Source organism: Eleginops maclovinus, chromosome 20 (genome assembly GCF_036324505.1).
Source record: "Eleginops maclovinus isolate JMC-PN-2008 ecotype Puerto Natales chromosome 20, JC_Emac_rtc_rv5, whole genome shotgun sequence".
NCBI classification, from domain to species: Eukaryota; Metazoa; Chordata; class Actinopteri; order Perciformes; family Eleginopidae; genus Eleginops; species Eleginops maclovinus.
Window position 1 is genome coordinate 21,011,937 of NC_086368.1, and position 24,003 is coordinate 21,035,939.

Below are 24,003 nucleotides of genomic sequence, written 5' to 3' on the forward strand. Positions count from 1 at the left end.
ATTACAGATCAACATATGCACAAAAATGAAAGAAAGTACTCTGGATCCAGCTTTATTAGAGTAGGAAATTAGAAAAGCACAGATTATATTTTCTCTGAATAAATACTAGGCAAAGAAAAATAAGTTAAAGTGCAAATTTTCTTTTTATTCTGATTTCATTTTACAGCAGAAATTATGTAAAGCATTCAGAAGACATTTTCCACATATAAGGGCAATATTCAAAACACTTTGCATGGCCTCAGCAACAAAATATTCTTTTTAAAAACATCAACAATTTAGTGATGCTTGTGCATGCACGTTTGTAAAACAAAGTAAAAACTAGGCTACAAAAAAGAAAAAAAAAGAGGAATGAAGGACTGAGATAGGCATGGAGAACACAACAGCAGGCAAGGTGGGAATACGGCAGCAAATGAGAGGGACAGAGAGGTGAAGAAGAGGAAGGCAAGGAGAAGTCTAGCCATAGATTATTTATAAGGGTCTACCATTCTAGCATGCAATGTGGTGTTTGGCCACTCCCTCTCAAAACAAGGCCTTGAAAGGTTATACCATTCATATCTGGGTGGACTCATGAGTACAGACGCCGTCTCTGCGCGTGTCTACCAGCTGTTTACTATGGCCATATTTCTTTATTTTATTTTTTACTTCTACTCTACATACTCTTTTTACAGTCACCATCCTCTCCCAAAACATGAACATACTGTATTGATGGATTAGCAGTAATATGTGTGTCTAGTTTCATGTGTGTGTAATTTGTTTGTGTCTGTTAAAAAGCGCAAGCATTTTGATGTTGGTGTGTGTGTACATTTGGCTATGTGTGCATATATATATATATATATATATATATATATATATATAATTTATAAAGGAGTCCAAAGCAGTGTTCTTTGTGGCTTGAATTGTGCTGATGTGAGAGGAGGGGACGTTTAAGAGGAGCGATAGAGTAACATGAACGATCCTGACAGCGCCGTCCTAACCAAGGCTGTCTCTCAGTATAATGAAAATTCAGAAAACATGTGAAACACAGTAATAGAGATAGCCCAATTGTACATTGTTCAATATACTATCTCTTAAAACTCTTTATAGTTAAGAAGTTGAGGTGATACTTGGCCTATTTTCATTTAAGAATTATTTATATCAAGCATCTTGTGCGTTTAAGACAAGAACATGTAGATAAATAGAAATATCCCTTTTTTACTTATTTTGGAGTATAATCAAACTAAATCCTATAAAATACGGGATTTGGAGATCTTTTCTTTCCTTGTAGAAAAATGTGATGCAAACACAGCTCGGATGAAGCAAACATCATCTGCTGCTTCACAAAATATGATTAATTTGAACATTTTTAGATACTAAATTAGAGAATGAACAACTGGAGTATTCCTAACATACACAAATATTTACACATACATATGCATACATAAATGTACACAGTAGTGGTACAACTATGTGTAGGCCATCATCACACTCCACACACCATCTCCCTGTTCTTCAACCCTGAGTAAAATCTAAGGGACAGATTTAAATGTTCCCAAAGACATAAGCACAGAGAGAAAGTGTGTGGCATATTTGTGTGGGATTGTGTACCTTTGTGTACTCTATGTATGTGATTATGTGTGCGCGTAACTGTGTGAGTGAAAGAGAAAGAAAGAAAGTGACAGCTATTTCTACCCTCTGGAGAACTGCTGGGTTATGCTTTCGTTTGAATGCTGCACGAAGGTATTTTTTAGGAAAGACAGACAAAGTCCCTGCAAGAAAACACATCTTCCTCAGCGACACTGGGATCTTGAATGGACTTAGTGCCTTTCACACAAAGAGGCTGAATCTATGGTTTTCTTGCTCTAATACTGCAAAACTGACACACAAGTGGGGGCATAAAGTGATACTGTAATTACTGATTTGACTCATAAAGCAACACAAAGCATCAATCAGGCCATGAGCGTTCATTCATACCACTGACAAATTAGAGCTTCTAACTTAGACTCGGATCAAGTTTAACACTGTAATTTTTTAACACACAGTTTAGGAAAATAAACAGGTAACTGGCAACCTTTTGGAGGACATACAATAGATATTTCCTGATATTAGCTTGCACTTTTCTGTTAAATCGAGCAGGCACTTTCTAAACAGAGCTTTCCAGAAGTCTAAAGTACACGTGGTATTATAATGGCAGTGACAATGAATAAAACAGAAACAGAATCAAATGATATGTAAAAAAGGGGAGGGGAGAAGACATTCTGTTAGAAGATGGAAAGCTTTGACTGGAGGCCAGGCTGGACCCGCTGTAGGTGTGAGTAATGGTCTTAATCAAAGCTAGTATGTTGCTGAAGCACAACCACATTGTAAAGAATGTAGCACCCTCTTCACCATTCATTGCATTCATAGTAAAATGACCAAAATCACCATTATAACATTTTCATACTTGCATCATCTTCGTCTACACAAACCTCTGAGCTTGTCTATGCTTGAGCTACTACTAGATCTCTTCTACTGTTTATTGTCTGTGTGTGTTGCCTCTGTGGATCTTACTGATATCTTTTGGGTGTTGGTTTCCCCAACATAACATATTGTTAGGCAAAAATAGCATTCATAATAATTGGCACTACTGGCAAAAAGGGTTTAATTTTTGCTAGCCAAGAAACAAAAAGCACAAAGTGTAAATGTTTTTGTCTGAAATCTCATTGTTTCAGCTAACTTTGTTTTCCCACTTATAATTCTAACATTAGATTTTTCAGTAGCATGCTTTAACAAAATGTTCTTTTCAGTAACACTTATACTGGATACTCTTAAAGTGAAGCAGTTAAAATCCTCTCACAGTCCAGAGCCACTAACATGTTCTTTTTGCTGTTTCTTAAATCTCATGCACATTACTCCGTTTGTATTATCTACATTATTTACAAGCAATACAGCCATCCTGTGTACCCAGGCCTCTGTCTTAAGTTCTCATTATGGGAGTAAAATAATTTATAATCTTAAATACAGTCCTCTTATGAAAAAGTTTCAGGGTCCTCGTATCCCCTTACCTCGTCAGTTTATATACAGGAATATGCAATAGTCCAAAATATGGATTTGATCGCCCGTATGGGCTAATATGGGGACCAATGCCCTGTATAGGGGCAGGTATAGGACCCATGTCCTGTACAGAGCAAGCATAGAGACCTCTCAGAGTCAAGAAGAAGTCAAGGCAATGGTATGTGACTCCCTCCTCAAAACCACAGTTAGGATTTAGAGGTTCAGGCAAAGAACAAACTAACAGAGACATTTAACCATTGGAACATGTCAGATTTTACCACACAAGGGGGGAAAACCAGTCTCAAGCTGAACCACTCTTGAGCCAATTAAATAAATAATCAGACCCTTAAATAAATAAAGACTTTTTTTAAAAAAGCACCCAAAATAAGTCATTTGTCCTTACACAGTTCACATTACACAGGGCAAGGATAAGTTGATGAGGACGTAAGTGAGACACAACTACACATAGAAATACAAAAGAAACAACACTAAAGCAGTTTGGCAAGCATGCAGGAGCTCGTGGCTCAAACACATGCATTGAATTGAACAAACACGGACACACCACGTCAGGCGAGCAAAGTGCTGCCTCTGAGAACGACTCCATACAAAGTCCATGTAACAAATTAAGACATCGTTATTCAGACCCCGACCCTTATCTAACAATGCCCCTCTTACATTCAAGTGCAGTTCCTCCCCTTTTGATCGGGTGACTGATTAATAGGTTTGTAAGCCTGTGAGTCAAAATGGTTGGTGATATTCGTGAGATACTGAATCAGCAGAACGATTCGCCTCTATAGTTCTTCAGGATGATGGAGAGGAGGAATAAGCGAAAAAATCTTGCATGCAAATGCAACATAGTAGTGAGTTTTTTGGTTTTATGTTTTCTTATTCTTTCATGGATTTCTGTTTGGGTACAAAACGCAAAAGGTTTCGTATATTTTCTGCATGTTAAAGTAGCCTTTATCTTGAGCCAGCTTTTTCTCCGTCGCCGGAGCACGTTCCAGACGCCGCCGTGAGCGCATGGATGTCTTCGCCAGGCGCTTCCTCTCAGCGTGACTCGTCAACTTGCTCTTGCAAAGAAACATACCCATGAAGAGTGCAAAGAATGCCATGAGGTTAATGTGATGGCCTCCCAGTGAAACTGTGGAGGAGGATCAGTGCTGTGGGCAGAGCCAGGTCCCTGGGCTCTGCCCAGCAGTCTGTCTGTCTGAGCTGCCATGATGGACACCTATCCTGTCCTCAGTCTGTCTGGGAAGAGTTTTCTCCCCTCTTTAGAGAAGAGGGAGAAAGGGTGAGAGAGGACAAGGGAGGAGAGGAATGGAAAGGGGAAGGAGGAGGAGTTGGGGAATGGAAAAGGAGAGCAGTTTTGAGGAGGACAGAAGAAAGGAAAAAGGAGGGAAGATGGAGGGGAGGGTTTATAGATTGCTCACAGGCTGAGGGGGCTGTTTGGGGGCCTGACGGTGGGCTCTCAGGACCCCTGACCTTTCTCTGCTCTCTGGCCCTGTGGGGAAAAACAAACACACATTATAGGTTCACTCAAAGACATTTGTGCGTGTATGTTTCTCATGACTTTAATATCCAAACGGCAAACTCAGAGCAACAGGAAAAGTTATTCAGCTTGTAAATACCTCTCAGCACACAAACACTCCTTTCTGTGAACCTCCCCCACCCGTCAAAGCACAAATAAAAAAGACTGGCAGGCCAAGCAAGACACTTAAAGTCCCCTAGTGATGTCAGTCAGAACATGCCCCCGTATGCAAGAATCGCTCCTCTAGCTATCTGTCAATCATGCAGAAGAACCAACATCATTCCGCAGACCTTGGAGAGAGACAGTGAGAGACAAAGACACAGGGAAGGAAGAAGAGAGAGAGAGAGAGAGCGAGAAGGAAGGATGATAAACCAGGATTTCATCTCCCCCTCCCTTCGCTGACATGCAAACAGGCATCAGCCACCGGGAGAGAGGGGAAGAGACAAGAGAGAGAGAAGACTCACCCGTTTCAGAGGCCTATCGTCCATCAAGGGGCTTCACAGGAACAGTAAAACAACACCAACTATTAGCACCAACGTAGAGAGCGCATTTGCGACAGTGGGCTGTAAGTGTGTGTGTGGATGTGTGTGCAGTGGGGTTGGAGGGTGTGTGAGGGGCTTTGCGTCTCACCTGTGGCGGCATCGGAGCAGGAATCTCAGGATCTTGCGAGCAGCTTGGTTCTGTTTTTTCGTGAGGAGGCTACTGTAAGCAAAGACACATGAGTAAGAAGAAGCCTTCGTAATAATTTAGTGTGTGTGTGTGTGAGAGAGAGAGAGTGATATACCCAAGGGAGTGTCTATAGGAGCGGTAGTATTGCTGGATGAGGACCGCTGCTCTACGACTCTGTTGGAACTTCCTCTGCTCATGGAAACTCCGGAAACGACTCTGGATCAGGATGGCTGCCAGGGTCATCCTCTTATAAAGTGCATACTGAGAGAAAAAACAGAAGCAGAGAGTTAAAAACAACATTAGTAAAGTCATTTTTGTAATATTCAAATAGTTTTTTGTCATTTTAGCCCAGGACAGGCAGTAAATGATAGAGTCTGGTTATCTGATGGGATGGCAGTGTGCTGTAACCTCTTACCTGCTTGTATCTCTTATAGCAGCGCTGAATCACTGCTGCTATCTCCTTGCGTTGTTCCTGAATGGGACCCTGCGGGGAATGACATTAAAAGTCTTTATTATTATTGTGATTCACGAATAACAAGCATTTTATCTGAGAAATAATTACAAAACAAGGACCACATACAATTTTACAATCTAACAAACTGTTTTTTTCCAAGATCAATAAGTACCTTGTGTTTTCTGAGGGAGTGCAGAGCATGCCTGATGGTCTCATACAGCTCCCCCTGCTCTGCCTCTGTCATGGCTAGACAGGAACCAGTTTTTAACCTCTCTTCTTTCATAGCTGCACAGAGGAAGGAGGTCAAGTCAAAGGAGGAGGACAGGGCTTGCCTAGCCTGAGGACCCTGCTGATCCTCAGGCCCTGAGAGAGAGTTTGGTTTGGGGCTCGGAGTCTGGGACTTGGAGTTCAGAAACCTGGAGGAAAAGAGAGAGCAAAGAAAAGCTTTCAAGTAAAAAATATTTCATGAGTTGGGTGAAGTTAAAGTGGCGAAATCAGGAATACTTTGACTCACCTCTCCACCTCACCGAGGTAACCAGACAGTAACCGGACATCACTGCTGATCCCCCCCTTCCCAGAGTCTGTTTCTGTCTCCATCGCTTCCTGCTTAAGCCTACCAGCTGAAGCCTCCATGATGTGATCCGCTAGCATCGTAATATCCATCTGCAAGACACACAGAGCAGGCGTTAGCTACATATTTCTAGCACAGGCTGCCTTTGAAATAACAATGTATTTTAATGCCTATGGCAATGGCTTTCAACTCAATACTGACGTACAGGTTCTCTTATTTTTTTTTGCCACATAACCTCAGCCCGAGCTTTATCAACATCACGTGATCATTGAGACTTTCTGTCGTATGGGTTAACTGGTTTTCATATCATGTGTGATACAAAACATATGACTGTTTGGCCAGATTCTTTATCAAACCACTTATGCTTTATCATTTAATACACCAGATATCCTCTCTTCATGAACCCCTTTGTTGTGCCAAACAGAATCATTATAATGGATACAGCTACATGTCTGGTGGCTAATTATCTTACAGTTGGAAAAACCTAACAGCAGTTCCTTTTTAAAAAAAAGTTTATTACTAGATGTGTTTAGATAAACAAGCACTACACCTGGTTAAATCCAAACCAAAACCCTTTTTGTCTTTATCATCTCTTGAATAAACTCAGTGTTGTTATCTTGTTCAGTAGCTTCAGTGTGCATTCGGTATATGTGCCTGTTTGCCCTTTCATGTAAATGCACTTGATAATTTACAGGAGTGTGTGTCTGCTTTTGTTGGAGTAGCAAGTAGTGAAGATAGCCCTGAGGAACCTGCACCAGGCGCCCTTTTCATGTTAACAAAGTTTTAGTAGTGTAATTAAAATGTAAATGGATTTTTTCGTATGTTTAAATTTGTTGCCAAATGTAATGTTATCCTTCTTTGTCATTTCAGTGTAACCTACTAAGGTATCATGGGAGTTCTCCTCTTTTCATATCGAGGGTCAAAGTTCGGAGAGACTTGTTTTGATATATTTTTAATGGATTTTTTCATGGATTTTATTACAAACATGGCATACATGCAAGCATATGTAAACATTGTCTATCCCATACATTTCAAAAAGTTCAGTTTTGAGGGACAAAATTAAAAGTGCCCCTCACACTCTGCTCCCCCTACCTGCAAGTCCTCTGTGTGATCCTGATAGGTCAGCAGCTCTGTCTCCTCCCCCCTGTCAGACAGCACTCTTTGGCGCAGATGAATGGCCAGCCGCTCTTTACCCAGGATCCTCCTGGCAAGGCTACGCTGCCCCAGAGACTGTCTCAGACTCCACCTGGTGGCCCCTCCAGACCCCCCTATCCTGGCCTGCAGGTGTGAGGGTGGAGCGCTGTGGAGCTGAGGCCGGTCAGGGCTGGAGCCGGCAGGAAGTGCGTTCTGACAGCTGAGGTTGGAGGGTTGAGTTTGTGGGGTGTTGGGGAGGAGAGAGCGTTGAGTGTTAGAACTAGGAGACAAGTTGAGGACGGAGGTGAGGGTGGTGTTGCCCTGGGGTGAGTTAGCGAGCTGTTGCTGTGTGTCGGGGCTGGGTTTGAGTCTCTTGGCTGGAGGTGGGCCTCCTTGCTCTCCCTTTTGGGCTCTGTGTCCTGTTTGACCCCAGCTCTGGTTCTGGTTGTCTGGCTTGCTATCGGTCCTGGGTCTCCTCAGTTCTGGGGAAACAAAGATGGTGGGAAATAAGAGCAAGTGGCAAGTGACAGACATACAGTAACTTAACAAAAGGTCAACTCACCCACTTACATATAGAAATCGCTAGTAATGGCAATCATTTTCAGTTTTCAATTTAAGACTTGTCTATAGAGAGGTGTGTAGAATATCCATAGACCCTGCTTCAAACCAAGAAATCGTCGAACAAATAACCCTTATAAATTGTTAAACTGTTGTTCAAACCTTTGTTTAAAGAAATGAGGCATGCTCGTTTCTTGGTGAGTTTTAAAGGGCTTTGTAAGCTGAGGTTTCATACTGTATTTTGGTGAACTGAACCTTTAAAAGGAGAGAACGTCTTCCCTGATGGGTTCAAACCACAAAATAGCAGGCTTTCCCACCTGAGTTAGGGTTTGGGGTAGGGCTGTTGCTTATTCCACTGCTCTGTGACTCTCCTCTCCACCTGTCCATCCAGGTGTCAGCAGGCTGGCCCTGAGCATGGGGAGTTAGTTGCAGCTGCTCTAAGAGCTCAGCCAATCGAGTGTGGCCTCGCGATCGGGCGATGTTGAGCGGTAGGCGTCCCAGCGAATCAGGAATAGCCAGAGCTCGTGGGTCCCATTGGTAAAGCACCAAGGCCGCCTCGGTGTGACCAAGAGCACATGCCCACATCTGAGGAGGCCAAAAGGAAACAAAGATCACACACAGGCATGGAAGAGAAAGATCCACTCTCAACACCACTGAGAAATATTGATTCCTCACCAGTGGAGTGCAGGAGAAGTGGTCTACGTTGAGAGGATCCACCTCTAGCTCGAGGTCAATACTGTCAGCATGCTTTGTGCTGCGGAGCGAGACAACAAAAGTCAAATAACCTGACACAGTCTTTGCGCTCACAACGTGTGTCATGTTTGTGTGTCACTCACCGCCAGCGAATGAGAGTCTGAATGAGCCCTGCGTAGCCCTGAGCTGCAGCCAAATGCAGTAAGGTCATTCCTCTGGAGTTCTTACTGTGGACGAGCTGATTAGATGAAGCCCAGCACGGCTGAGACATCATCTTCTCACAAACCACCACAACACGACCCTCGAACGAACCTTGATCAGTAGAAATCTGGAGACAGAAAGGGTGTCAATGACTGTTGTCAACTACACTTGACTGGTTTTCACCAAGGGGAACTTGGTCTTAGGGAGTAGCATGGGTCAAGGAAGAACCCATTATATTTTGGAGCAGATCCAAATCACGGGGCGGTTACATGCATTATTTTTCACTAAACACAACAACCTTACGCTCTCTGAGTGCCTTTCTATTTACAAATGTTTTCCAAGGACTTAAACATTTTAAGGTTTTACAAAGGCAAAGTGTTCAACTATTTGCAGAGCCTCTGACATTTTGAAAGCATGAGTGAAGCGTGCCAACATGGAGTTATTTTTGGAGATAGGAATACCACTTTCAGGGGGGTGACCTGATACAAACACCATTTGCTATAAATAAAATCCAGTACAAAGCCATGAAACAAATTGACGCTTTATTCAGCTCTGTATATATTTATTGAAAGTTTAAAGTAATAAAAATGTTGTCTGAAAATCCCAAAGAGTGGATCAACCACCTCTCTGATTCTGAAGTTGGTAGTGCATTTGTTTTCAGTATTTTTGTCTTCTGGAAGCTTTTCCTTTTGCAGGCTTTAAAACACATCATCATGCAGTCTTCAAATGTAATCTCAGGAAGTCAAACATTAAAGGATTTAATTAAACATTTATGACTAAAAAAACGTTTGTTTCATCTTGTTTACTTGATACTGTATAAGATCATAAAGCTGAAAAGGAATATTTCACCTAAGCTACAAATCACTTCTTCTCTGCCTTACTTGAGACTGCTGATCTGTGGCTCCTCCTCCCTCCCCTCCTCCGCCCTTGGTTGCCATGGTTTCTGAGCTGGGGTTCTGATTGGATATCTCAGCCATCCTCTGTTCCATCTGCTCCAGTCGCTCCAGGATGGACATCCTGAACTGGGTATCTATAGGAGTGAAGGTGGGTTCACATAGAGCCGTAAGCATTGGCCACTTGTTTGTTGCATTGAAGCAGACACATTTAATGTTGTAGTAAATCCTACTTAGAGCAGCTTAAACTTTTTCTTTGAAGAACTTAATATTGCAGAATAAATCAGAGTTGAAATCCAATGAATCTGCATTACCAACAATGGGGACATGGTAGCCAAGAGTGTGTGTGTAAAAAAGTGTGCATCTATCAACATATATGTTTTCAATGCTGTGTGTGAGTGTGACCCTTTGTTTCAATGCTGCTGCAGTATTGCTGCAGTGCACATTATGTCATCCCACCTGCTGCTCTCTCACTCGGTCTCTCTATTTTTCTCTCTTTTTTCTCCTCTCATTTTACTCCTATTTTTCTTTCTTTCTGTCTGCAGCACACCAAATAAGCTGAAAGGGTGGAGCCATGTGAGGGACATGGAGACTCAGGCTCCTCCCTTTCCACTCTGCCAATCAGGAAAGGAGCAGAGGTTTCTGGAAATACAGCTTTTTTAAAAACACTCCTCTTTTGACACAAAAGAAGCTGCCTCATTACATACCACTGTCTCATTTGTATATGGATCTTTTTTGCTTTCCATTTTTAAGTGACAAACATGGTTATGCATTGTCGGGACGCAATACAAATATTTTTGACCTGAAAAGAAGCTGCTTTTAAACCCATCTGCAAACAAAAACACACACAAATTCAGATGCATAAAAACAAAGACACATCCACAAAAAGAGAAAGCAAATATTCTTCATATGTGGTGAATAACTTAAATAACTGATACAATACAATATCAAAATGAAGTTGGCAAACTTTTCTTTTTAAATTAGGCAACTGGATAGGGATGCAATGGTCATTGTTGACATGTTTAACATGTCTGTCAAATGTATGCTAAACAGGCTTTCCATTTTTAAAATATATTTTTTTTCTATTTTAGAGTTCCCTTTTCTACATGCCAATCTGCTCCTTGAGACTAGATGCCGCAAGGCTCATGTCAGGAGAAAGATAAATACAAGGAAGTGGACTGGAACCCTGGAAACTCCTTTAAAAGCAATTTGAGGATTTAATTAAAACATTAATGAATGTATATGTCATTGTCAATAGCATACAATCTTCACTAATAGTTTTTTTAACCACATCATTTAAATGAAAATTGAATGCATTATTGTATTAACCGTTTTCAAGTGTATTAATTAAGTAAATTGATTATAAGCTATGAAGGATTACTTAGATTCCTGCTCTTGAATACAAAGGAAGCTGCTTTTTAAAGTTTGCTCGATGTTTATTTGTAGTTATACTGGGTAACTGTAGATTTCCTGACCAGCTTTTGACTCTATAGTTTAGTCCCCACTTATCTGCTTATTTTTCTAGGGCTTGTTCTCTAATAAACAAGGCTCTGCACAGGTTCACAATACTGACCAACCACAGTCAAGAGATATCACCAAAATCTTTTAACAGAGGACTGCATTGCAAGTAGTGGTGTTACAAACCTTAGACAATTTTGTTAAATGCACATTAATAGCTCCAAATATCCACATCCATGTGAAATTCATTTAATTCTAACTACTTGTGTTCTTTGTTAAAGTTAACTTCAATTACTTCACACACTCTTTTGATCAACAACATGTCTGTGCCTATAGGCCTGTTGTTATCTGGGCCTCTACAGGAGTCACATTAGCCTCCCTTCAGTTGTTGTTACAGAGTTCAGTCAGGAGCTGTTCCCTCCTGCTGGTGCTGAACGTCAGTGTCAACATGTAAAGCTGAACCAGCTTCTAAAATCCTCAGGTCTGCAACATAAAAAGAATCATCTAACATGCAATGTCTGTTTCCACAACATGATGACTTGTGGCATTTCTTCCCTCCCTTTGTCTTACATCAACAGAGGCATGAGCTCAACATTTACTACACATATTTTTACTGAAACGTGAAATGCAAAAGTAGTTATGGAGCTGTAAAGCCCACATTTAGACGACAGGCACATTTATGTCCAACTACAACAGCATGACAAAAAACCTTAACCCAGACACAGCACGCAACTAAAAGGGACGCGCGTTTTAAGTTAAAATTAGTTACAAAATATCAAATAAGCTACGAACCCAAACAGCGAATGTCTCTATCTGCTGCTCTCTTTGTTCCTGCTTCTGCTCAACCCCGTTAGTTTGAATCGTGCGACTCACACATTGCTACTCCGATCGAGCAAAACACAACTAAGTGCAGCGAGGGAGGGAGGGAATAAAAGAGGGAGAGAGAGAAAGAGAGATAGGGGGGAGGGAGAGAGTTTCCAAGTTGTCTCGCAGACACGCTTCAAATCCACCCGCCAGACTGCGAGCTGCAGGAGGCTCGGTCGTCATCGGTACAACAATACAAACTAAACTGGAGCAATGACATGTGACAAAGTCGTGAGCTGACGCATTTTGGCTTATTTAACTCAGTCTATTTTAGAGACAGACTTCGATGTATATTTAAGGACAAACAAAGGACTCCAGCAAAAGGGCGCTTTTAGGTCGTCGCTGAAAGTCAGAGTCTATATTCAGCTTGTTTGAGCCTGCACAGCACACAACACTTTGGCTCTGAAGTGGACCACGGTTTTGTGCCATGATGTCCTTGCCCTTCATTCCAGCTAACAGGCAGCCTGCTGTGGCTGTACAGCCGCATTGCCGCATTGCGCAACGCAGAGACGGGGGCGAACACAGAGTAACCCAGGACATGCCTCGCTGAGGAGACCCGTGTGTCTCCGAGCCGCAATTGCATCAGGAGATATATTTGCACACAGAAGCTACCCCCTCCTGGCGCTGTGCGCATTATATGCAACCGATCCCCCAGAGCTGACTCAAAGAAGGTGTATTTGCCCTCCAACAGTGTGTTTTAATTTGATTCATCCTAATTTAATTATTTATGGAAAGACATCCATAGCTCTAAAAAAAAAAAAAAAAATGATTGCAGTGAAATGACAATAATCGAACATGTCATGAGCAGCTGAAAGTGCTGGTATGTGTAGGCCTACATCTAAACAGAGGTCTTCCGCTTCCTTTTTCACTACGTGCAACAGCATAAATGACCGTAGTGCAATATGCCCTATTCAGGTTTCTCTTACATGAAAACGCTCACAATGGACTCCATAATAAATGGCTTTGACCTTATCAGCTCCAAATAGACTAAGCTTTAAGCCCTTATGAACGGGATTGTGAAGATAATAGGTGCAGTGCAAACTCATACCATAAAAACAACAGGTGTCAAATCTGTTTAGGAGTTAGGTTCCTTTTTAAATTCATCTGCATGCAGGCTGAGTGTGACAGCAGAAAAAAAGCTGCAGCTCAGGCACAGAGGGATATACAATTCAGCCAAATATTACGCAGCCACGACAAAATACTGGTCAGTACATCTGTCGCCTGACAAACAGAGGCAGTCATGGATGCAGCTAACAGAAGAGAGCAGCAGAGTGACACACAGGCACAAACACACATGCACACACACAGTGGCAAGGGGCTAGGTGTAGAGGCTACAGTGCTACACAAAAAGTATAAAGAAAAGGGATAGGATTTGTCAGTTGCGGTTTGTTAACATTTAAAGTTGTCCTATCCTCCACATCTAAACCTGTCATGAGCCTTGTTTTGTGTCTGTTTCCTGTTTTATTTTGAAATGTTTTCCCCTCTTGTGTCATGTTAAGTTTCACTTCCTGTCTGAGTTTCCCTCCTGTGCCTGATTGTGTCATTGTGTTCAGCTGTTGCTCTGTGTTTCTCCTCCCCTCTCCAGCTGTGTGTTGTTTTGTGATTAGCCTTGTGTATTTACTCTCGGTTCCCCTTTTTTCTCTTGTTCGGTAGTCGTCATTCCCATGTTTGTCCCTGGGTCTCGTGGTCCAGTTCTGTATGATTCCCAATCCTGTCTGCCTGTCTGGATTCCTCTTGGCTGCCCTCCTGTCTTTCTGGTTTGATTGGATTTTTGTTTGCTACTTTTACTTTTGATGATCGTGCCTGCTACCGTTTTTTGAGTTTTGCTGTTACAGCTTTTGTTAAATAAAGCTCGCCTTTTGTTAAACCCCAATACCTGATTCCCCCTGTTTCGCTGCATGTGGGTCTTTTACTACAACCCTGACAGAAGTACCGAACCAGAATGGACCCAGCAGTTTTTTCTACTCACCAAAAGCTGTATGTGCTTACATACACTCTGGAGTGCATTTTTGGGGATTGGAGGAGAGCCTCTTACAGGGACAAGGAGGCTGCCCTAATAGAGGCACGTTTGGAGGTGGCCAACAAGCCTTGGCTAAAAAGCTTGTTGCCAAAATGGCTGAGACTTTTTGCATGCAGCCCAAAGGGACAACCTCCAGCCACCAATCCCTTCTTGGGATCCCGCCTGGCCTTTGGAGGTCCACGGACCCTACAGCAGTCTGCTAAGGGGCGCAGGGCCTGGCTACCAGCCCGTGCTCCTGCTGCCAAGCCTCCTGCAGCCCCGCCTGTCCTGTCGGCACCCGGCCGACTCCAGCCCCGCCTGTCCTGCCGGCGGCCCGGCCGACTCCAGCCACTCCTATCCTGTTGGCGCCCTGGCCGACTCCAGTCCCGCCTGTCCTGTCGCCGGCCCACCCCCTCCAGCCACTCCTGTCCTGTCGGCGGCCCGGCCGACTCCAGCCCTGCCTGTCCTGTCGACGGCCCGGCCAATTCCAGCCTCGCCTGTCCAGTCTCGACTCCAGCCTCGCCTGTCCAGTCGACTTCGGCCTCGCCTGTCCAGTTGGCTCCAGTCTCAACTCCAGCCCCGCCTGTCCAGTCGACTCCGGCCTCGCCTGTCCAGTCGACTCCAGCCTCGCCTGTCCTGTCGGCTCCAGCCCTGCCTGTCCAGTCAACCCCAGCCTCGACTCCAGCCTGGCCTGTCCAGTCGACTCCATCCTCTCCTGTCTCATTGTGGGTCCTGCTGACTTCTGATCCTGTCCCGTCAAGGGTCCCACCAAAACCTGTCCCGTTGGGGGTCCCGCCAACATATGTTCCCCTGGCCTCCGGCTCTGTCTTCTGTCCCGTCTTTGGCCATGCCTCCACCCCCCAGAGTTCCCTTGCCACGGTCTACGCCCCTGCCTTCACCCATGTCTCCGCCCCTGTCTCCGGCCTCTGGAGTTCTCTCACCACTGTCTCCGACCCCCACGTTTCCCCTGGCCCTGTCCATGTTCTGCCTTGTCCTCTGCCTTGCCCCTGGGCCATCCGCCCGAGACAACCTCCTCGTCCTCTGCCTTGCCCCCTGGCCGCCGGCCTGAATCCCTCCTCCAGACCCCCTCCACCCACCCTTTTGGCCTTTGTCATGCGTCCCTCCTCAAGACCCCCTCCACCCAGCCTCTTGGACTTTTTGGGACTTTGTTTGTCCCAGGATCTCGTGGTCCAGTTCTGTTTGTTTCGAAGTCATGTCTGCCTGTCTGAATTCCTCTCGGCTGCCCTCCTGTCTTTCTGGTTTGATTGAGTTTTTGTTTGCTACTTTCACTTTTGATGATCGTGCCTGCTCGCACCGTTTTTTGAGTTTTGCTGTTACAGCTTTTGTTAAATAAAGCTCGCCTTTTGTTAAATAAAGCTCGCCTTTTGTTAAATAAAGCTCGCCTTTTGTTAAACCCCAATACCTAATTCCCCCTGTTTCGCTGCATTTGGGTCCTTTACTAGAACCCTGACAAAACCTGGGTGATGGTGCTTGGAAGCAGGTCATGTCAACCCCACATTTAGAACAAGCTTTGTCTGTTTTCAACAGGTTGAGGCCCAAATGGCCCAGATGTTTGGGGATTATCTTTTTTTTAGATTTATTTGTTCAAGTCTCTGTTTTGTAGGAAAACCCTACACATACAACTTTTAAGGGTAAAAATAAGGTCAAGTGCATGACCTTAAATATTAAGTATGTTAAAAGTTAATCAAACAGACATTTTTTTATGGTTTAAGCTCTTTTTTTAGTAAATAATAATACAACAAAAGTGTGACACAAACGGATGCTCTCACCATCAAGGGACAGCCAGTCGTGCTGAGAAGATGGCAGGGCAGGAAGGTCACGCGCTTTATATTCAAAAACCACAGAGGAAGAGATGACTTCACCGCCCATAGCTACCTGCAGCATCACCAGTCCTGTGTCATGGGCTGTAAACAAACGTAAAATCAAGTAAGTCAACACTGTTTGAGATAGATCGCTTTAAAAAGAATCATTTCAGTATGCCAGCCATTATACACTGTGAATGTGTAATTTTGCTTTGCCCATGTGTGCCTACAACATTTGCCTACGGTTTCCCCTGATCACACTTTATGTAGCAAGAAGTGAGTCATGCACCACTTACTATACCATCCAAAAAAAACATTTCCAAGCAGAGCTGCATATATTTTGTACCTGCCAAACAGTGTCTCTCCTCACACATTTTTGTTGTTCTTATCTTGTACAAAAAGCACGGCAGATAAAGGTGTGCATTGTTAAACTCTTTCTTTGTTCGCTGAATGAAAACCTGCTAGAAACGGCTTATTAAAGGGAGGAGGATGAGGGTACAGAACAAGTTTACATTTAACAAGTGCAAATTCCCAAAAGCTGGGAGGTGGCCCCAGCAGAACTTTAAATAGGAAGAAACACAATTTTACTTTAATATCTCATCTGACTTTGAACTACCGAACTGGAGGCGAGAAATGAGTGACACCGTCTGCGTATACTTTGAGAGGGATCAACAGGTGAAGTGGGGCAAAGAATGGACTACTGCATGCACATTTCTTCTAAAAAAAACTCTCAGCGGAGTGCTTTAATGCTCACAAGTGTGTGAGAAACGGTTCATGAGTTATTGATAAAAACATGCCTCTTCGACAAACAGTCTCTCTTTTGGAACTGACCGATTGACCTGTAGAGATAATAGTTGCAGCTAGTTGTGTTGTGCGTGTGAGTGTGTCCGTATAGTACACAGGTGTGTTACCTGGGCAGTAGCAGCGCAGCACCCCGGGCTGGATGAGGGCAGCAGGGACGCTGATGTGGTCAAACAGACAGCTGTACTCACTGCTTGACTCTAACCACGGACCTGTGATCAGCACCTTCACTCCGCCCTGTGGCACACAAGCAGAGGCCTTAGTCTAATATCTCAGTCTGTGTGAGAGTATGACACATCACAGCATGCATACTATATCAGACATCCTGATTCCATCCATCTTTTGCAAAAACATAACTCAGAGACACAGTGGCCTATTTTTTTGTTTTCTACTACATGACACTTAACTCATAGCTATTTATAATTGCCCCATTTACAAGGTGGTTGTTATTTTGCTAATGACAGATCTATGAGTCTGAAAGGCCTGGTACCAGCCCCTAGAGGCTGCGCTGCTCCTCAGAGCCAAGTTGTTTGCACTATCTAAACACTGCCATGTGTTTTCTCTAGTGGAGCTAAAAATAAAACATAAACAACATATTGTACCCAAACATATTAAGTTATGAAGTGAGTTTACAAAAACAATTTTGATTGAAAGCCATTTACCAGCATTTGGTAGGGTCATTCAAGTTCTAAATATTAAGCCACAGTGTTGCTTTTTTAAGAAACTAAAAACTGTGGAATAATCAGTATGATGTAAAAGTGATGATCCTGAAAGAAATTTACAGAAAATATGAGCTGAACATATGCACATTTGTTTGAGTTGATTAATAAAATGTATTTAAAAATAATAATAATTTGGAAATGATGTTGGTAAGATGTTGTGTTTCCGCACGTTTCATCATGAGTCGGTGACAGAGCTGGTGTGGGAGATATCATAAGTGCTACATGGGTAAATTAATGAACCCACCCAGGGTAATCAGTGTAATATTGAAATTTCATCAGCTGAGTCTGAAACACTCAGAGTCCTTAATGACCACACAGCCAGGCTGGCGGTCTCAGTACAAACTGTGAGTGTGATTTCAGCGTTTAACATCAGTACAAGCCACCGTCAATCATGTGGTGGAGCGACTGATTTTCCTGCAGGGAACAAGGATGAATAAATAATGAAAGATAATCATGTTGGGTTTACAAACCTCTGGATAAGACCACTCTGGGGAGTAGTCTGTCACACCAAACAGCCTCCCAGTCTCCTGCAGCAACCCCAGAGCTCCCTGCTGCACCTCTGAGCCCTGCAGGTGGGCTGCTGCTGAGCCCTGCTCCTCTCCTGCTGCCCCCTCCTGGGGCATCAGGACCCCGGTCACAGCTGCCGCCACCCCACCTCCAGCCCCCTCCACTGAGATGAAGTCATTGATGAGATCAGAGAACTGACTACCAAAGGAAGCCTCAAAGCCCTCCAGACTGATAGCCGCCCCTGCCCCGGCTGTTGTAGCCGACACCCCCCCACCTTGATGAGGAAGAGAAGAGCTGTAAAGCGCCCCCTCCATGCTCGCGCCAGCAGCTATAGACTGAGGACTGGCCCCCACTGAACTGCTGGTCCCTGACAAACTTACACCATTACAGAGATTTCCCCTTCCTCCTCCACCACCTCCCCCGCCCTCCTCTCCTCCTCCATTGTCATCTGTGGGTTGCAGGTAGTGCTCGGTGTCAACACTCGAGTATGCCTCGTGAGGACCCCCGGGCTTGAGTAGCAGCTCCCCTCCGTTCTCAGAAGCCTTCTCTAAGCCCCCGACTTCTCGATGACCCCTGCCGCCTGACTGGTCGACGTTTGATTCCTGTGGCGTCAGAGGAAAGGAGCCCACTGCCGCTCCGTGTCCGTTCCTTCCACACAGGCCCTGCTGGTCTGGGCTGGCTTGGTGGAGGTTTGCATGCGGGTCTCCGTTGGTGACAGGAGTGTCGGTTGGCACGGTGATGTAAGCCTGGGCCTCGCCTGACTCCTGTGCTGCCTCGTTGCCGTTTGTCTGCAGCTGGACGGGGGAGCCCGGGAGGAAGAGGCCTGGGGACGGGTGGTGGGAGGTCTGGGTTAGACTTGGGACACAGGCTGATGACATCACAGCACTGAAGTCCATCTGCTCCAGGGTGGTGCTGGGGCTGAGGCCGGTCCCCTCCCCTACGTAGCTGCTCTGGGGGGCCATCGGCGGCTCCAGGGGTGCAGGTTCTGTCTTGATGTTGTTGACGAGGGCCGGGTTGTAGACGAAGCCGTTAGGTGAGCAGTGGAGTCCTCCATCGTCACCATTACACCCCTCAGCCTTCCCTCCGCCTCCTCCGTACGTCTGGCCCTGCTTGGGATTGTTAAGGAAGCAGTCGGGGTCAAAGGTCATGGTTGTCTCAGGAAGGCTGACTCCTCCACTGGTGTCTAGAGAGCTGGAGAGAACCAACTCTCCCGCCTCTCCTAAGCCCACACCACCCGGAAACGAAGCAAACCTCTGGTTTTCGGGGGCAACAGCCAATAGGATGTTGGCGGTGGTGCTCTCATGGGCGGATCCCAGTAGGTGGGTGTGGCCAGTGGAGTACACCGAATCCCCAGTCAGCGTGGTGACCTCAGACATGAACACAGCTGTGCTCTGTGACAAGCCGGCCCCGATGGCAAGGGCGGGGCTATCAGCCATGTCGCTGGTGATTGACAGTGGTGAGCTCTGGGTGGTGTCTGGGACCTCCACCTGGTTGGTGGAGGTAGATGAGGACACTTCCATGCTGCTCTGTGGGAGTAGTGAGGGTTTGGTTATCCTGCCATTCCTCCTCTCCCCTCCACCCGCTCTACTCCTCCCCCCTCCCCCCGGACTGGACTCTGTCTGGCCCTCTGACACATCGCTGTTCTGGACCTCCGTGCCATCTGCTTCCTCGGCTCTCTGTCCTGCCGCTACGCCCGTTCCCACTGCCGCTCCACCTCCTGCTGCTGCCCCTGACTCCTGCTTGGATGAGATGATGCGTTGCTTGACACTGGAACATTTCTGATGCAAGCTGCTGCCAGCACCTGTTAGAAAAGATATTCAAGCCAAGGAAACACAATTAAAGACAATGCATCTTCATTTTCTGTCTTTCATTTGCTTAGCTCAGTCCTTATAGTAACGTTGCATTACCTCACAAACGTAGGACAGTGTGTAATGGCGCCCTCCAGTGTGAAGAATGTAAACTGGAAACTAAGCTCTCAAAACACAGCTTGAGATGCTTGAAGTGTTGAAAAAACTCCAAACACATATATACACAATGTATAATATGAGTAAGTTAAAATTCTTAGGGATTCCCAGGTTTTAAAATAGATGTCTTCATTTATATTTCTGGGATTTAGCTCATACATCTTTTAGAGAAAAAACAAACAATTCAGAGATCTAATGCCGTAAACGCCCCTTTGACCACAGCAAGATCAAGACAACAAACAAGAAATACGTTCTAGGAATTGAAAAAAGCAGAAAGTTTTTGTTTTGTGAACAAATTGGGACTGACAGCAGGCCGAGAGGGAATATGATTCAGTGGGGAAAGTGAGAAGTGAGGTGCTACTTAAGTCAACAAGCCACTTAGTTTCGGGCAGCTGTCCTTATCTGGCCTCCCAAACCAGATCAAAAGATGGATGAGATTAGGTAAGTGTGTGTGTGCATGTGTGTTAGGGTGTGTATCTACTCCCTGATGCTCATCTATGAATAATACATGCTGTATATTTCTGGCACCTCTATCTTCTTTCCTTCTAACCCTCTTTTTTTGGGGTGTTTATGTATCTTCCTCTAGGTGGCAGCATGGCGCTGACTGTGAACAACTAAACACAAAAAAATCGAAATCTCTATAGAGCCTGGCTGAGTGGTATACATGTCTTTGTGTAGGGTCGATTGTCATTGGACAAGGTTGTTCACTATCACTACCAGTAGCTAAAAGTAAATAAGACTCCTGTTAACACCCGAACACACCTTCATGCTAGTCCAGTTGTTGCATTTCGGCTTGCAGATTAATCTTTGACTTGGCCAATATCTCAATTAGAGGTTTGAGCTTAATTAACACTGCCAAGATTTGATCATTTTTCCTTGATGCATTTGAGAAATGTTATGTTATCTTCCCTGAACTGATGAAAACACTGTTTGTCTCCTGTTATAAATAACGGTATGGCTCCAGACCAATTCTGCTGCCAAGTTGTTTACAAAGCCTAAAATCAAGCCAGTAAACCGAAAATATCTGTTTTTTAGATTTACTACACTGGTTTTTCACTGATTAATTTACGAGACTTACTGCACTGTGACAGGTGGTATTTTTATTGACCCAAGGTGACTCATGTCCTCATGTTTGAGAAGTGCGAGGGCTGAAACATGAGAGTAGGAGGATGGCGAGAAGAGCTAACTCACACATAGGTTTGAGTTGTCCAATGAGCTCCTCCTTGCTCCACTTGGCCCACTCCTTCCTGTCTGTGTTGATGGAGCAGAGGACAGGACCACATGGCTTCCCACTGTCGTCCACTGCCGGTACATTCAAGTAGTGCACCAGCACAATGTCTGGGTTCTACATCAGAGGGACACACACACACGGAGAGAAATGCAGATGGTGTTAGTTTAACATGGCCTTTATTCATGAATTCATTGTCATGTTCTTTCCAACATACAGGAGGGAGAGAATAAAATAAAGGAGTCTATTTACAGAGGGAGGGGGATATGGAGAAGGAAAATGGGAAAAAACGTGGAGGTCAGGGAAGAGGTTGGACATAGCGTGTCAGATAAGATACTTTCACCTGCCCATAAAAGATTTAACAGCTCGAGCCCACTCATCACTCTCTCCCTGACCCTGCAGAGGCTGCAAAAGTGTCCACATGTGTGTATGTGTGTGTGTGATGTATGTACAGAGAGAGAGAGAGAGGATAGAAAAGAGAGAGCAGTTTTCACTATACTGCAGGCCACCAGTAGACCTATGGAATTTCTACCCCATGAATGATTCAACAGGTGCATAGATGTATGTGTGTGTGTGTGTGTGTGTGTGTGTGTGTGTGTGTGTGTGTGTGTGTGTGTGTGTGTGTGTGTGTGTGTGTGTGTGTGTGTGTGTGTGTGTGTGTGTGTGTGTGTGTGTGTGTGTGTGAGCGAAAGAGAGAGAAGCTCCTCTTGATGAAAGATTCAGTAGACAGACTCAGGTGAGGGGGAGGACCTGCTGAGGTGGAACACTTTTCTCTCCAAAAGAGGATGGCACAGTGGGCTGCTACAGCACCACACTGTGCCATGCAACAGCAGTCACAGACTGATTTACGATCATATTCACACTGATGTGTTTTGATATCGGAGCAAAGAGCAGAAAATGGCACTTTAGAGATAAAGCAAACAAATTTCCCTTCGTAATTTCAGACTGCGGGAATCAAACTAGTTGGGCATGCGGAAAAGAGGGAAATATATTGGGAGAGAGCATATTCAATTTACGGCCGGTGGCTGGAATGTCCTTGTAAATTTCATGTGACAAATTATGCAGGGAGTTCTGCCGCGGAAGACATAAATATGTGTGCATTTCCATATTTTAAATGAACATTGCAGGGTATTCAATATTTTCTTTGAAATGAACAGAGAAAGATGAAGAGAGGGGCAGTGTAAATGTAAATGCATTTTTTAAGATTCATCATGTAACCTGTCATCTGGAGATGATGAGGTCTGGGTGACCATGTCTTGCATGACCAATAGAGGGAGAGAGTGTGTGTGTGTGTGTGTGTGTGTGTGTGGGCTGTACTTCACATGAGCAGTAGAGTGAGTCCAACATCTCTATGAAAAACAACATGCCTTTACACAAAGGAGGCACCTGTGCATGTGTGTGTTGGTGTGTGTGTTGTTTGTAGCTCCAGGGTGTTTTCTAGGAGAGGACCACATATTGAGGAGCACAGGAGTTCTTGATGCTCACTGTAAGTATCGAGAGTCAGTGTTGGGAAACCATACTGCGCTCTGGAAGTCAACTTCTGGCAAAGAAATGCTTTTATTATTCTGCACAGTGTGTTCTTATCATAAAAACCAACCTATAGGCCCAGCGTGTTCTTGGGACATTCTCGTGGTCCAACTGTGTGTGTGAGTTTTATTATGACCCAAGCTTTGCGATTGTATTTTCACTAAAGTCTGCCCCATTAATTTAGAGGAGGATGTTTATTGCTGGTTTATGGTTAAGTTTAGTGTTCTGTTTTGGAAATGGACCGTTAAAAAGACGAAACTTGGTGTAACACTAGTAATATATACCCTAGTTGCACAGTTTTGTGTAGAATAGGAAATAACGCCCTGACACAGCTGACATAAATATAACAAGGTTGTCTCTATGTTAGGGGAAATACCTGAAATGACAGATGTAAGCAGCCCTATATGACAACGTATCACAACACTATAAATAATGTAGAAATCTTGTTCAAGTACGTGTATGAATGTGTGAGCAAAGGCAAGGTGGGGAAAGGGGGGCTTACCTGCAGCAGCCAATAGCATCTACGATGGAAGGTGGGGATGATGGAGGAGTGGACGTAGCAGCCATACAGACACTAGAGAGAGGAGAGGAGAGGAGATCGCGGGGCGGGAGGAGAAAAGCAAAAGGGAGGAAGCAAGACAAAAAGTGAGAAGGAGGAGAGTAGGAGAGGAAAATAAGTGAGAGAACAGGAGAGGAGAACTCAGGTTATACCCACTTAGGCTGTATTGATTGCGGTGCTAAAACTAAATTGCAAACATGCTGTATGCGTTCCTTCCTAATGTCTTTTCTGAAATACCATAAATCTGATTTTGACAATTACAGCACAAGAGATTGGGAAATTTACTGCCTCAGCAAGATGAGACGGAACCCACATGGGATTCACAAAAAGTCACGCTGTCGTCAGCTCACAGACACTGCAAGAGAGATCAGTAACAGTGGAGAGGACAAGGGAGAGGAGGCAAAAGCGAGGGAAGCATCAATGTGGACAAGATGAAGAGGAAGTTCAGAATGGACTCCATCCAGCAGAGGATGCTTACATACATACAAAGTAGTGTGTAAGCCTGTGAGGGAGTCTGAAAATAAACCACATTTATGATTACATAGTGTTTATATTTGTGTGGTGTGGTATGAAATGATTTTATAGCAATGTCAATACTTTAAAGACGTTTCTGACCAACCACATCAGCAACATTCACATAAACATGAATAACTACAAGAAAAACAACTTCAAATCATGCACAGCTCCCTTTTGTACATATCTCCTTTGAAAACAAGCACACAAGACAAAGAGTCGAACCAAGAATTTCAAATCAGGCTGTATTTTCCTGAAGTTCTTTTTACTATGCACTGACAGAGTTGAGGTTAGATACCTGGTAAAAATGAAGTGTGTGTTTGACACG

The 24,003-nt window shown here is 44.4% G+C and overlaps 1 protein-coding gene across 6 annotated transcripts in view; it reads right to left on the reverse strand.

Moving 5' to 3' along the window:
* Positions 1-130: 130 nt before the first annotated feature.
* Positions 131-24,003, reverse strand: part of LOC134883217 (calmodulin-binding transcription activator 1-like) — a 53,529-nt gene continuing 29,656 nt past the window's right edge. The window contains exons 6-22 of one of the 6 annotated variants that reach the window (XM_063911491.1): positions 23,106-23,177; positions 21,040-21,193; positions 17,848-19,685; positions 16,766-16,892; positions 15,822-15,956; positions 9,699-9,847; positions 8,760-8,944; positions 8,599-8,677; positions 8,241-8,508; positions 7,324-7,847; positions 6,175-6,323; positions 5,833-6,076; positions 5,622-5,690; positions 5,322-5,467; positions 5,168-5,236; positions 5,002-5,032; positions 131-4,510 (exon numbers count right to left, since the gene is read on the reverse strand). In XM_063911491.1, coding sequence (XP_063767561.1) covers positions 4,478-4,510; positions 5,002-5,032; positions 5,168-5,236; positions 5,322-5,467; positions 5,622-5,690; positions 5,833-6,076; positions 6,175-6,323; positions 7,324-7,847; positions 8,241-8,508; positions 8,599-8,677; positions 8,760-8,944; positions 9,699-9,847; positions 15,822-15,956; positions 16,766-16,892; positions 17,848-19,685; positions 21,040-21,193; positions 23,106-23,177 — 4,272 coding nt within the window. In that variant the 3' untranslated portion in view covers positions 131-4,477. Of the gene's footprint in view, positions 5,033-5,167; positions 5,240-5,321; positions 5,468-5,621; positions 5,691-5,832; positions 6,077-6,174; positions 6,324-7,323; positions 7,848-8,240; positions 8,509-8,598; positions 8,678-8,759; positions 8,945-9,698; positions 9,848-15,821; positions 15,957-16,765; positions 16,893-17,847; positions 19,686-21,039; positions 21,194-23,105; positions 23,178-24,003 lie in introns of all 6 variants that reach the window. The other 5 variants (XM_063911490.1, XM_063911487.1, XM_063911486.1 and 2 more) reach the window with 5 other exon arrangements.